General features: G+C 40.3%; 1 protein-coding gene across 1 annotated transcript in view; it reads left to right on the plus strand.

Moving 5' to 3' along the window:
- Positions 1-943: 943 nt before the first annotated feature.
- The window catches only part of SMURF2 (SMAD specific E3 ubiquitin protein ligase 2), a gene marked incomplete at its 5' end in the record, with an annotated part of 33,815 nt that continues 19,622 nt past the window's right edge, over positions 944-15,136 (plus strand). The window contains 4 exons of the mRNA XM_010155541.1: positions 944-983; positions 2,406-2,514; positions 10,413-10,546; positions 11,680-11,745. Of these exons, the coding sequence (XP_010153843.1) occupies positions 944-983; positions 2,406-2,514; positions 10,413-10,546; positions 11,680-11,745 (349 nt within the window). The remainder of the gene's footprint in view (positions 984-2,405; positions 2,515-10,412; positions 10,547-11,679; positions 11,746-15,136) is intronic.

Consider the following 15,136-nt stretch of genomic DNA (forward strand, 5'->3'; position numbering starts at 1 on the left):
CACGCTTTCACTTAATACCCAAGAACCCTTTTGTGTTATCAGTAGATGTTTTAATCTTTCACAGGGGAATCTAATATTTCCTGCTTACTAAACCTGTGATAATAGATAAGCATATGTAGTTGAGCAGTGGTGCATTTTGTGAGTATTCTGTGTGTACCTTGGCATCTCTGTGTGAAAGTTGTCCCTTTTACCTTTTCCCATTTATTTATTTACTTTTTTGTATTTACTCTATTCTCATGAGATTGTTTTTCCCTTGGTATTTTTAGTTGACAAATGCGAATGTTCCTCCCTTTTAATTTAAACAAAAAAGCTTGAAACAACTATCAGCTTCTACAAATAAAACATATCTTTGGAGCCATCAAAACTCTGGTGTTAAAGTTAGTCTACTCCACCCAAATGTTTTTCAGGTAAAAAAGTTCATTTAGTTTCCACGCAGGGTAACAGAAAGGCCTGGACCTAGCGTGCTGTTTTTTATGGTCAAGGAAGCTTTTGCTGGTGTGTGGGACAGAACATCAGAGACTGCTTGTGAAATAGCCCTAGTCTTACTGGCACAATTGTTTGTGCCACCCTATGGTGAACCTGTTAGAAACGGTAAACACAGAGTTGGCAGAACCGGGGTGTGTGTGTGTGAGTGAGGGAAGCATTTGAAACTATAGCCTGAGGAAACCACTGCCATATCACTTCCACTGTAATCTACCTAAAGGAAAGTTGCCAGAAGATGACAATTCTGGCTCAACTTTCAGGAATTATTTAACATGACAATGTAAATGATGTAGGAGTACAATTCGTTTATGTTCATTCATTTTATTTTGAGCAGGATTTTCTGGAATGCTGGACAGGTAAAGTAACTTAAAAAACCAATCAAACACAAAACCACAAACAAACAAAAAAAACACCCCGTTGTGAACCAGTAACTTAATTTTGGTTTTCTGTTTTTCTTACAGTACTGTGTGCAAAAAACTTGGTGAAAAAGGATTTTTTCCGTGAGTACTCTTTACATTTTTACACATTTATAGATGGGATAAATATTACGCAGGTTCTGTACATCATTGTTTGCACAAGGTCATTGTATTAAGGTGTTTGCATTAAGGAGAACTGGGGGCTTTGATGTTTTCATGCTGCTGTATTTCAGGGCTGCTTACCTTTTCTTACATGACATTTGTCACAGATTCATAATAATAATAACTATTAAAACGTGGACACAATCTCTGCTTTTGATGGGAGTGGGATGCATTTACTCTGAAACAAATTACATGTTTTTCAGTTAGTGCCACATTTCTCAGAATATTTTTCATATAAAACCTCTTCGTCCAGCAGACAGATGTACATCATAATTATTAGTAATCGTGTCATAATACTTAGCTACTCTGAAATGGTATTTTAATTTTAATACTGTTTTCAAAGCAGTGCTACGAGGTGGAGGAAGGAGGGAGAGAGGAATATTATTGACTGTATAGGCATGCACTCACAGATCGCCTGCCTGCTGCCTCCCACTTGGGAGTCAGAAGAATTCGAAAGATCAGACCTGAACTTTGAAAAGAAGTTGAAGAAAGGATGATGCAGAATTATATTGTGATTTGTGACACTTCTAAAACTTGCTCTATGTATGGATTTTGGTATTGATTGCAAGTTTTCAGGTGTTTAATGGTTTAATAATGCCAAAAATACCAAAACCCCTCATGATGTGAGTTCTTGATGCACTTCTGAGCTGATGCACAAATCTCAGAAGGTCCTGTTCCTCCCCTCCCCACGTGCATTGCCTGACACTTGTCTCGAGCCACCCGGCTGCTTGCCTGGCTCCATCGTGAGTCACCTGAGGAAGCAGAACTGGTACAAAACTCGCATGACAGAAAATGGGAATGATGTTTCACCACAGTGGTTCCTTCAGCTGACTCGCTGGGCACTCACAGGAGGGGAGGAATTAGGATGAAGGAAAAAAGGGCCAGGACCTCATGACTTGGGGGGATTAGTGGTGGGACCATCCCCTTCCGGTGTCAGTTAAACCCATTAGAATAGTTGTTGCAGTAGAGCTAATCGTAGGCTGCTCTAGTCCTGCTTTTTTTCTGTTCTGAGCTGAACAGAATTCAGAACAGAACTCAATCCTGAAGTTGGAAGAGATAAGTGTTCAGAATTCTTTTTTCTCAAACGTGTTTGACACAACACTTTCTTGGTCAGTATCAATGAAATAAATTGCTAATTTAGCCAATTCCTGTGCTTTATATGTCATGTTATTCCCATTCATTAACTATCCCTCATTCATGAATAAAAGGCAACTTCAAATAAAATATTTTTTAAATTTTATATTAAAATTCTAAAAATTTAAAAAATAATATTGTGCAGTGACACGGGACTTTAAAGCAATTCGATCCATTTGCTAGGTTTTTTTTTTCTTTTCCTCCTCTTAGGACTTCCTGATCCCTTTGCTAAGGTTGTGGTGGACGGATCTGGCCAATGCCATTCTACAGATACTGTGAAGAATACACTTGATCCAAAATGGAATCAGCATTATGACCTGTAGGTGGTAACAGTGATAACCAAAGGTTTGAAGTGAAATCCTCTAAAGTACACAGACATTGTCAAATGTTCATAATGCTGTCCTGCTTACAGCTTGGAAAAATATCCCAGAGTTTATTAGAGTGAAAAATACATGTGTCAAAATACCACTTTCTCATTTCCCTCAAAATCTGAAAACTATGCTTGTTTTTTTAGTGATGATGCCTGCAACATGCTTAACATGTACTATAGCATTATTTTACTGTAATATTTTCATGTTAACACTTCTGTGAAATGAAGCAAATAATGGACAGTATTTCCCTTATATTGCTCTTCTTTAAATGCTATTTTTGTCTGTTGCAGTGCTACAGTGTCTTTTCTTCTATGCACCTCTTGTTCTGTTTTCTCTCCTTTATGTTATTTTCTGTCCCAAATGTTCTTCTCACTATAAATTTTTATTATCATCACGTGGGCATGTTTCAGTGGCTTTGAGCAATATAATTGCTATGGCATGTATATGTCACATTTTTCCTATTTTTTCTAAAGCATAGATTATTCTGTAAAATATAAGTTATTAAAGCCTTTATTCTTATATAGGTTTCTTTGTGTTTGTCCATGCTTTATTTTCCGTCTTTTATCCTTTCATTCTTTGTCTTGTTCCTTGGGATGGAAGATGAGGAAGAGAAGTGAATAGTTTTGCCTCGTGTTCTCCTTAATTGTCTAAGACATTGTTCTGATCTCTAAATTTTTCCCATGGCTCCGTTCCCTATCTATAGTAGAAATTGTTTGAGCATATTTACATTAGCTTTGGACATCACCAAACCTAGAGCAAATCAAGTATTAGTACACTGAGAATTTCATGTCACAAAATATTGTTGGCAGTTTAGTGAAATAAGAGCTCTTTCTCTGAGGAAAGCTATAGCATTATACTTTTATCATTCTAAGTCAGTCCAAGCATAAATTCTGCATGTGAGACTAATTTGTATTCATTAGAAAAATGGATATTAAACAAGTTGAAGTTCATGTGGCAGGAGTGGCTCTTTTGCATATTTAAAGAACTCTAAGTTAGTTTGATTTTTTTTTTTGTAATTAAACCTATCAAAAAGGTTTAATACATACAGAATGCAGATTTCAGACTTCTGCCCTTCCACATCCACTCTGAGACTCTCTATCCATTTGTGAAGATCTAGCTTGAACATTCTCTTTTTTTCCACAGCACTTAATAGTCCATGCAGTGTCCTAATGGTGAGATTTGAGAGTACGTTCCACTAATTGTGCAGCTTGCCACCACCAAAAAATGGAAAGCCCGCTTTCTCTCCTGTTTCAGCCCATTTCCCAGCTCACTGCATGTGTCCGTGCTGCTTCTCTTGCACTCACTCCCTCTGGCTTCTGGATAAATGGACTAAATTCACTTAACCTACAGGAAGGTAGCTGGGTAGGGGGAAGAAGTGTGTGTACTTTCCCGATCAGGTGGGTTGCAGTGGGTCAGGAATGGTGTGCCTGCATCCGCATGCTCGCTTGCCTCAGGAGGGAGCTTTGCGTCCCTGCGTGCTGTGTTGCGCTTTCCTTCATGAAGCAGTCGCGGAGTACCTCAGCCCCGCTGCGTGGAGGGAAGCGGAACCACGAGGTGCATCCCCCAAGTACCCCCGATGCGATGCTCAACTGCTGCTGACAGGGTCAGACTGGAGCTGAAGTGAAATCCCTGAAATAGGAGCACAGACTTGTGTTGGGTTTTAGTTGGGTGGGTCCGGTAATGAGCATTAATGCATGGCTCCACGGGGATGAAAGGGTGAGGTAGAAAGTGCTGCTAGCGTGACGTTTCTATGGCAAGGGAAGGAATACTTTGGGTGAAGGAATGGTGGGCTGTCATTTGGCAGTTACCTGCTACTAATGTGTTGAAAATGTCAGCGGTTCCCTGCGTCTTCCCTAGTTGTGCCTTGGTGTGTGAAGCACTGTGTGGCAACGCAAGTAAGCAGTGGGCAGGAACAGGTTATAAGGGATGCTAAGTGCTCTGTGGGATAATGATTTGAAGACTTGGTTCCCTTCTGGAGAGAAGAGGAGCAGAGGACATGGGAAATGAGACAGGATGTTAATATGCAATGAGAGTAATGGAAAAAATAGTGAAATGTTCAGAAAAAATTCCTTTCTGCTTACGACTTTCAAGGAAGGATGAAGAGAAGGGATTTTTACGTTGTTTTATAGAACAAGTCACGGCTGTGTCTGCATACTGTAGTTGTCTTAGCGCTGAAGCGAGACTGTTACTGCAGTCTGCAACACGGTATGAAAAGCGGTGACAGAAATGGGATTTCTGGCAGAATATTTTGCTTGAGCAGATTTAGGGCATCTCTTGCTGGATTTTCCTAAGGAATTTAGACCTCCATGAAATATTTTGTGTGTGTGGTTTGGGGTTGTTTTTTCTTTTGGGGAAGAAGATCCCTTAAAAAAAAAAAAAGTTTTGTTAATTTAGGCTATTATTTTCAATATAAATTACTTGTGCTGAGGGAAAAGTAGTTTGCTTGATTCTGGCAGTTGAATTCCCTGATGACAGAAGTATACCCAGCATTTCTAATCCAAGGTAAAATCTAGCATTATGTCAGGCCTTGTCGTTTGAAAATAATAATTTCCCTCAAAATTTTATTCATAATAATTTAACTCCTTTATTGTCTTGCCTGTTATTCCTTACTCTATGGAAATGGATTTCCATTTATAAACATCGGTCACCTAATCTTTGGTTCCTATTTAAAACAGCAGTGGAAGATTAGATCTCTTTGATACAACTCTCTGCCTGGCTTTTATCTTTAAAGTAACTTTTTAGCGTAATATACCTGATTAAAAGCTGGTCTCAGTTTTTAATCTGCACCAGATATTAATATAATTAATGTTTACTTTTGGAAAGATAATAAGAATAGTAACCATCCTACTGCTAAGCACCTGATGGCAAACCTCACAGATTACAGAACTTAATCTTTCTTCTCATCCTTTGCAGTAATAGGGGTTTTAAACTTCCTAATGTTTACCCTAACAACACACCATTGCATGGGAATGCTAGTCTCTGCCTTATGATGCTTCCACTGTTACAGGAAATGCTTTGCACACCAAGCATAACAGATGGAATCTCGATGGCAGCTTGCCTGCTCCTGTCACCACGCAGTGTAGTGAATCAACCAGAGAAAGGTGCAGTTATGTAGGAATTTTTAAAAGACAATTCCTGCTCCCCACCCCCATATGAAGACTTCTATTGGTTTTTAAATTACTGTAATAGGCTTGCGTGCAGTAAAACTGTCTCTTGGCTGCGTTGGGCTGATGGAAGTGTCCCTAGCCTGGAATTTGTATAACAGGTTAACACTGCTGCTAATTAACAGTCTCATCTCTCATGTGATGGTGCATGCAAATGGCACAGTAACGTGGATCTGTTGTAATATATTTATGCAGTAATATCTGAATTAAGTTGCTAATTCCAAGGGAATTTTGTGGCTTTCTAGCCTGATTCTGCATCATACATACTCTGTTGCATAAGATTTTTTTGAAAATACTTTTGCAGTGTTTTGAAGAACAAAAAAGGTTTTGCTTTTGTGTTATGTGGTTCTTAATTCGGATCTTGGCATGAATGGAAGCAGTTGAATCGGTTAGTTGCTTAGATTCTTCAGCCTAAATGGGTGTGTGTGGGCGGGGGGAAGCTGGGAGGCTTTCCAGAAAGAAATTGCCAAATAGTTGCTGTCTGGATGCAGTTTAATGTCAGTAAAATACCATACTTGCCCTGGATGTATTCCCCTTCCTTATTTTCAGTCTTGTTTGTGTTTTCCCTGTTGTTCAGGCCTTTTCTCAAGGCTTTGAATAACCAGACTCATCACGTTTACAGACTGTCTCACATTTAAACACTGTGTAAACCAGCAGTACTGAAACTTAACAAATGTCCTTTTTCTCTTCCTTCCCCTTTATTCTGTTCTGTGATAGCCTAGATCTCTGCTACAGCCTCCCCACGCTCGCCTATGGCCACTGGCCTGCTCCAGCCCTCCCCAGCAGCCGCTGCCCTTCAGTCTCAGCAAGTCATACAGCCTGTTTACCTCTAAAAGACATTTGTACCATGACCGCCACCAAAACCTACTCCTCATCCCATCTTTACTCTGTGCCCTCCAAATCTGCACCCCCAGGCTCCAGCAGGGACTTGTTGCTCTCCTTTGTTACACCTCTCAAATGTAGCCTCACCCAACTTCTGCACGTCCTCTTTCCAACGTCTCGCTGCAGGTTCTGGTGCTTTTTGGCGCCATCCCGTTCTCAAGCCCCTGCGCTGCCCTGGCAGAATTGCCTTTGTCCCCCAACCCTCCCACTCTGCTTTGCCTAGTTACCGCTAATGATCCTGGGCTTTCCACAGGGAGAGAAGGCCACAGCTCTGCTGAGTGCTGTTTTAGACAATCCTGTCCTAAAGTGCTGTCAAAGAGCCCCTTGCAACAGCTTTGCCTTCTTGATGTGGTTCTTTAGACCAGCTTCATGAAGCTGATGCCCTTTGCATTTAGGGTGGAAGCATTTCTGGGTCGTGTTTGGCCTGTGTCAGCCGATCCGGCCATTCCAGCTCAAGCACATCAAGTGGACAAGTCTTTGCTGAACTTATTAGTTGGCTCTGTTAGGAACAACTGGGTTAGAGGGCCACTTTGCTTGCTGTTTGCTTGGTGTGGCTGTTTTAGTCTTGTAGGCTCAGCTCAGCTTTGGGCTGGGGAGCATGGGGGGAGCAGATGGAGCTGCCAGTCAGCATCATGTGTCTGTGCTGTGTTCCTGTCTAACCCACAGCCCCTGGCTGGGTCTCTGAGCATCCCAGAGGCTCAAACACCCTTCATTTGCTACCAGAGATGAGAGCAATGTCAGGGAGAAGGATGAGAGAAAGGAAAAAAATTGGGATAATACTCTTCATTATGTCTCTTCGCACCTTCTGCTCCCCCAGTCTGAAAACAGCTGATAACTCAAAGCATAACGCTACTGTTATATTAGAAAAAATTTAGAAATGGGAAAATGGAGAAAAAACCCTAAGTAATTTGTCCAGGTCATAAAAAGAGTTTGTGTGGCAGCATGGATTAGAAATAGGGAATTCCTGGCTTCCAAGCCTGAGTTCATACCTCTTGATGTTGCATTTTTCTCTTTCTGGAGGGAGTACATCTGGCTCGTGATCAGGAAGAGGTGTGTTTTTCAGGAATTTTTTCCCCCCCCACTTTTTTCATTCTGCTTTTCTCTACCAAGCTGAACTCCCCAGGGGAAGTGTATATAATGCCCTGGGGATGAAAAGTCACTTGATACTGAACCTTCCTGAGTGTTATATTGGCTCAGAAGGAAATACAACCTTGGCAAAGATATATTTATTTAGACAGAGTAATAGTTGTCCCTGTGTTTTAAAATGGGATTGAAATATTTCAGAGGTTCCCAGTGTGGCATGTACTTGATGTTGTTCAGAAGTGGAAGTGCTAAGTGTAGAACTTTTTCTTAACATTTCTGAACACTCAATTCTTATCCAGAGCCCTGATTTTTACAGATTCAGGAAATATGGGAGTTAAGAAAATAGATGTGGAAATTAATTTCCAGGTTTCCATTTCATTAATACTAATCCTGTTTTTTCCGTTGAAGTACCGAAGATGTGAAATAGGGTAGAGCTTAAAGAAAAGGCAAACCAGCTTCAAGAACTTTAATTATGCGGAATAAGAGAGAGGCATCCAACAAAATGGGGGGGTTGTGTGTTTTGTTTCTGTTCTGGTTTTGCTTTTTTTTTTTAACTAACCGTTTTTTTGAACATTCTTTTATAATAACAAATAAAATTCCTAGATCAGGCTTTTATGTTGGAACTTCATTGCCAGATGATGTAAAACAAATGTAACTTACCCACCAAATGAATTGGAAATGTCAGCTTGTCCTACCGTCGCTCTCTAAATGCAGCCATGTGTTTTCGTGCCTGAAATTATGCAGAAATATAGGTGAAACATTTTGCTATAAAGCCAAGTAGCAGTTACTAAACTATTTCTTTTCTTCCTTTGGAAAACAAACAAACAAAAACCTCAACATTTTTATTTGGAAAATGTAGCTTGTCTTGCTTATTTCCCTTAAATGTGTGAATCAGCCAGGTATTCTGGTGCAAAAATCAGCGTAGGTTATAGTAGTAATATGGAAGTCCTCACCTGTTTGGTACGGATGGTTTACTGTCTGCGTTTCAACTAAGAACCTCACCCTGAAGTGTTGGGGTAATTTTTGGAAACTGTGTTGTATGTTCAGCTGTTCTACATATTATTCAAACTGTTCTGTTATGAAATTGTGTTTAACCATATACCTTTGACTTTTTTAAAGCAACAAGGAAAACTGGAAAAATCAAGACAGGTCATGATAAGTCTTTATTTTTAAGTGCACCTAACTTGTTCTCATAAGAGTTTATTTTAAGTACATGAAACATTGTAGACTGCAACTGTGCACGTGAATGCCCATCTTCATCTCTCATTTCTTTATGCAAAATTGGCATTGTCAAGGTTGTAAGGCCAAAACTCTGACCTACGTTATGCAATAAGTTTACTATTCAAAAAACTTTGGGTGTTTTTGCGTGAAGTTTGTGTTTTCTTTGCTGGTTTTGTTTTGGTTTTTAACATGTGCACTGGTTATTTTAAACCATGCTTATGGGTATGTGCCTACAGTGAGGCTTTTCTGTATTCTGCTTCTTGAGTCAGTCCCTGTCTGCAGGTGGGGAAAAGAAGTTGTCAAAGTTCTGCTTTTCCAAAAAGGAAAATGGGCGAAGTGTTAATGGAGAACTTGGCTGATCACAGCTGCAATTTTAAGCCATGACAGTTAGTTCAATTGTTTGGTTTGCCAACCTTGACAGTATTGTTTCTGTCCTTATGAAAGTATTGAGATGCTTTAAAGCTGATGGTCCCAGTCAGTGGGGGAGATGTGTTCAGACATTGGTTGAGTTTGTTTAATCAGTTTAAAAAAAAAAAAAGTTGAAGCTGTCCTCTGAAAGTTTAGAAAACAAAAACTGTCTCACAAAGTTACTGTTTCTGAAGAACAAAGAACGCTTCAAACAAAAACCCCAAAACTAAAATAGCCTACAGTGTCCAGGTTCCCCCAGGTGGGTGAAACGCAGATCCAGGTTTTGCAAAGCATTTCCATGGTGATGCTGCGGGGAGGCATCCGTGTGGGAGTGGGGGGCAGTAGGGCAATGTGACACATCTCAGCTAAAATACTGTATGAATCTCTTGTAATGGGTCACACTTTGTAATACCTAATGTGTTATAATCGGGGCCTTTCTGAAGCTTTCCTAATAGTGAATCAGCTTCCCAAGGATTGTTACCTGCAGACCTGGCACTAGATTTGCCTGGTATTTTCTCTGAGCACTCAGAAGAGCTCTAAGGGAGGGTGACTTGCATTATCAGCGCTCAGAAGGGCAGCCTGAAAAGCAGCAGCAGCAGAAGTGCTGCCAAAGGGTGCCCAACTGATAGCTTCTCTCCTGGCATTTGAACTGCTTTGCCTGCTAGCGCTGCTCGCAAACGCGTGCTGCCACGGGCACTGCCATTCTCTCTGATTAGGCTGAGCATAGGCAATTAGGAATCTATCATTATGGAATCTAAGCATGTCTGTAGCTGCCTGAAGAGATGTGGTCTAAGCCCACGGCCTGTTCATGTTACAGTTGTAAACAGATTTTGGTAGGCTTTGGATTCACTTGGAATGCCTTCTTCCAGAATCAAGATTTCAGATTAGTTTGTATTCAAGTAAATTCCTCCATAAGAATTCCATTAGAGGATAATGTGTGCATCTTCTCTGAAGATGACTTACTCTGTCTTGTGTGTTAAATTTTTTATGTAATGGTTGATAATCTTTTTTTCCCCAAGGTGGTTTCTGGAGCATCTTCCATGTATTCAGTAATGTCATTCACAGTACTGTTTTTCCACGTTTTTCAGATATATTGGGAAGTCGGATTCAATAACGATCAGTGTGTGGAATCACAAGAAAATTCATAAAAAGCAGGGAGCTGGTTTTCTGGGTTGTGTGAGGCTTCTTTCAAACGCAATCAACCGCCTTAAAGACACTGGTTGTAAGTAAGCTGAAGACTAGGGTTTCTTTTCTTCCAGAGCAAACTCTCCTGCACGGATTTTTGAAGAGCGACAGTTCATTGGGTTTTTGTTGGGTTTCATAAAACTTGTATATTCAGATTGGTTTGGTAGTTTGTAATGGTGTTCTGTGGCTGAGGATAGCACAAGTACGTTAGAGAATGTAACTTACCGTTTGGCTTTTCAACTGGTTTGCCCCATTACTGTAGACAGTGGTAACTTCAGTGCTGCAGTCTGATTGTCAAGACTGAACTTTCTGTGTTGGAATTCCAAAGGAAAACGGATTTATTAACCTCAAAAATGCAAGTGTTAAGGGGCAAACGAAAGGGTAAATCTATCTTGAAGCCAAATTTGTAGCTTTAAAAATTAATGGGTCTTCAAAATTAGTTAGTACATTTTGTAAGATAATAAATGCTTCACAATGTTTTGAGCACTTAGTATAAAAGTTAATTAGCATGTAACATGCTGTTTTCCTCATTAACCTAATGGGTGCCATTTACTTCTGAGCAAAATTTGACACACTGTGATGGAAAAGTAGTGCTTGGCTCTACAGATAATTTATATAAACAAGAAAAAAGTGACATGCTGGTAGAGAAGTGGAGTGATTCTGCCTTCAATAACAGGTTCCTTGAAGGAAAAGGCAGAACTAAAGTTCTCATTTTTAAATATTTGTCACTAGATTGGCGCTTCAGTGCGCTGCACTTTTGAGTTTTATGAAGTTTAGTGTGGAACACTAAAGGTTAGCTCGGTGCTGTGCTGATGTGAGTGTTGAACTGGAAGTGCATTATGACAATAGCTGCTCTTCACAAGGGAAGAGAGTTCAAAATACTTCTTACAATGACTTTAGACTTCCCATCTAGGATAATGTAATTTCCCTTTAATCAAAAGAGCTTTGTGAAATAGAGATGTTAAAGCAAGAGCATTCTAGTCTTGTTTCGTGATTTAACATTCTCTAAAATGAAGTCTTGACTGAAGAGTGTGAGTTTTGCTTCCCTTCCTCCATCTCTTGAAGTATTAACTTTATGCCAGGCTGAATTTTGTTCTGATGGTACGTCAGTGTGCCATTCAAAGGCAGCAAAATACTGTATGACTTACTCTTTGTGTCCTTGTTTCGTAGATCAGAGATTGGATCTGTGCAAGCTTGGGCCAAATGACAATGATACTGTTAGAGGACAGATAGTAGGTAAGTAAAGGTGTTTATCTTGGACTTAATAGGACCTACAGACATACCCTTTCCAGATGTCAGTTTTCAGTGTTGATTGTTTATTTTTGCCAAATTCATTGTGCAGTGCAAGAGCCATTTGGACCTCAAGCTAGAGGTCTGTATGTAGAGAATTATTAAAAACAAAACAAAACAAAAAAAAACCAACACTACAAAACATGCAAACCACACAAAAAACCCCCGAGGCAACTCCCTCCAAATGGTATTAAAAGTGTTGGGATAGAAAAGACCATAGATAATACGGAATTTATTTAGAAAGTTTTTAATTTCACTGGGAAGAATGGTGGCAGTTTGAGCCTGAACTTCCTGTGGAAAAACTGACTACAGAGTTCTTGGCCATTGAGATTTCAAGCAAAGCTGTGCTTGCTGTAGGTTTTCCAAAAGGGTAAAACACCTTGCTATGACAGGAATGAGTTGCTGTCTGGGACGACCTGGTCAATTTATTTTGGGTTTTCATGGTTTATTAACCACCGATCTCAGTAACTGCTTTGTCATTCTGGTAACTCACAAACCTTAAAATAACGGATGTATTCGAAAGAAGCTGGCAAATTGAAAATCCACCACCAACTTCATAAACTCTTTCTTTTTTGATGCATTGTTACTTGTTTCAAAAGGCAGTGTTTCTAGCGGGTCACTTAAGTTGGTCACGATAAGGTCTTTATTTTTATGGCAAGACGTTAATGAGAATATTTGGACATGGGAGGAAAGAAAAGTGAATTTGCGTGCTCAGTTTTATGTTCAGTTCCTAGTTCAAATAATAACCAGGCAGCATTCTTCTGTCACACGGGGAAAACTATTGAAATATCAGTCAGCAAGTAAGGGCCTTAGTGCATTTGTTTGCGTTCCTCGAAATGCTCTGTTGAATAGTGCCTACGACTTTACCTCTTTATGTAGCTTTAACCATCTGCCTAGCATCTGATCTGTAAGTGTTTGCACAGTATTAAGATAAGAGTGAGGTGGCACAGGAGAGTCAAATGATGGTAGAAATAGGGAGTTGTAAGTGCACATCTGACGCTTCAGACCAGTCTCGAATATTAAATTTTCCACGTGAGCTTGCACAGAAGGATCGAACAGTCGTTTTTCTAGGGTGCGTTACATTGTCAGTTTGGTTTGCTTTTTTGTTTCACTCCGGTGTACTGGTTCCCTGTTCATCCATGCATGCAATGTTGTTTGTGGGGTTCCTTGTAAGAGGAAACAGCGCTTGTTCAGGCTGTGCTCCAGGCAGCAGAGACCCACTCTGCCTACAGCAGTCCTTCAGACAGGACACTGGCAGGATCTGTACCCTCACACCCTGATGTGCTCTCATACTGCCCTCCAGAGTATGCTCCCTGTCATCATGACTTGAGAACACTAGCATTAATTAAACAAGCAAAAAAAACCCCAAAGCCCCCACCCCAAAGCAGAAAGGTCTCAGGGCTGTCAGGATGCCAGCTGGGAAGCCTGGGGCAAATACCATGTGGTGTGGGCATGGCAAATTACTAGTTGTCAGAGGTAACTACTCAGCAGTGTGGGCATGGACTAGATTGACCAGTTGGCTTAACCTGATATGATCATGAAAAGTGGGATGGCCAAAGCAGCATTAACTCTTTTGGCATGCTGCTGGGGCTGTCCCTAATTAGCAGGAGCTGCTGGATCCTGCGCTGAACCTAGGAAAAACATGGCTTGTCATGTTACAGCAGAGACTGGGAGCAAATCCGTATGTTCTGCTGTGTGCTGTTACCACCAAAAAGGTCAGGTTTCCGCAGACATGGCTGTGTTTTAATTTGAATCAACCTTGGTAAGATTCCAGACACTCCTGTGTTTTTCTTGTTGTGTAGTGAAATGGTTGTTATTAATCTCCTTATTTTAATCTTTCTTCACTATTGCAATTTTGTTGAATGGATGAATGAGCCTAAGTAAAACTAGGTAATTCTGCTGCAGTAGTTACATGGGAGAGAAATATTGATTTAAAATAAATAAGAAGATAGAATAAATGATAAATATGGTCTCAGTCCTTACAGTGACAAACTAGCTTAAATTAAGAGGCTAGGCAAGATTGGAAAACAATATTAAAATGTAATTGATACCTTGAGCAGATGATAACCTTACAAATCGAGCGCACAGTGGGTATGCCTTTATAATTTGGGACAGGGAGCAAGGGGATCGTTATCTTAAATACCTGGGGTTATCTTCAAAGGGGGGAAGAAAAGGGGACGCTTGTCAGTAGTGGATGCAAAGGGCACCTGAACTGTATCTTAATCTTGCAGCTCTCTTCTGTGCCACCATTTAATTTCTGATGTGGGGGTGCAGAAAAAATGAGTCCTTACTCATTACAAAATGAAGCTGTGCACAAATTTTGGTCCTCACGTAGGCAAAGAGGAGGTAATTGCCTTTGTTTAGTTTCATTTTTGTCTGTGTGTGTTGCTTGCCAAACCTTGCCTACGTGCCACAAAGTGAAGTTGTAACGTGTGGATTTGTTGCAGAATGAATAGATGATCTGCGATTTGGTTTTGGCTGAAATTAAATTTAAGGTGTCTTTCACTGCAAGAAGTTGCTTTGTAACGTTAGTGTTCATGGAAAACTAGGAGTTAATCTTGATTAGGATAAAGCAAGCAGGGACTGCAGGGCTCCCTGGGTTGGTCTGTTGAAAACCCAGAATCCTAAGCTTCAAAACATGTTGTTGTTGAAAACTTGGACTCTGGCAAAAAAACCTGCCTGTACTGCTACATCTTTTTGGAACTTTGTGATGTTGACAAAAATTTGATTGTGTCTAGATTAAGGTCTGTAAGTTTATTTCACTTCATAGGACTTGAAGGCAATTGTCCAGAGGTACAGTAGTACCACCTCAAGAAATGTGTCCCACAGCACGTATCTAGCTTTTTAAGTAATCGTTTTATTGTTAAAGGCAAAACAAAACATCAAAAAAAACCCTCCAACCCCACAGGAACACAAGTGTCATAAATTATCAGATTGGACATTTGCAAATTATGATACTGGGAACAAAAGCTGCCCAAAAATCTTTGTTTTCATAATTGTAGTACAAAAGCTTCGGGCATAAATATCCATTAGAATGAAATGTGAAAAACAAAAATGAAATTAAAAAAAAAAGTGATACCATTTTGCTAAGGTCTGTAAGGGCTTCTCAGAGTGCTGAGTGCTGCTTTGTGCAAGAGTTGTGTTTAACTCCTCGCCACTGGTGTTTGAAAGTACCCGATAAACCAAATGCGCAGTGCTTCTAGCAGTTTAGTTTGGCCTGGGCGGGGGGTTGGGGTGGGTGTGCGCGCGTACATGCGTGTGGTGAATCCCACGCGTACGCAAAATACATAAGAAGGAGTCAAAAAGGTGCAGGACTGCCTTATTTTGGGTCTTTTCT

This window comes from Eurypyga helias, unplaced genomic scaffold (genome assembly GCF_000690775.1).
Source record: "Eurypyga helias isolate BGI_N326 unplaced genomic scaffold, ASM69077v1 scaffold48607, whole genome shotgun sequence".
NCBI classification, from domain to species: Eukaryota; Metazoa; Chordata; class Aves; order Eurypygiformes; family Eurypygidae; genus Eurypyga; species Eurypyga helias.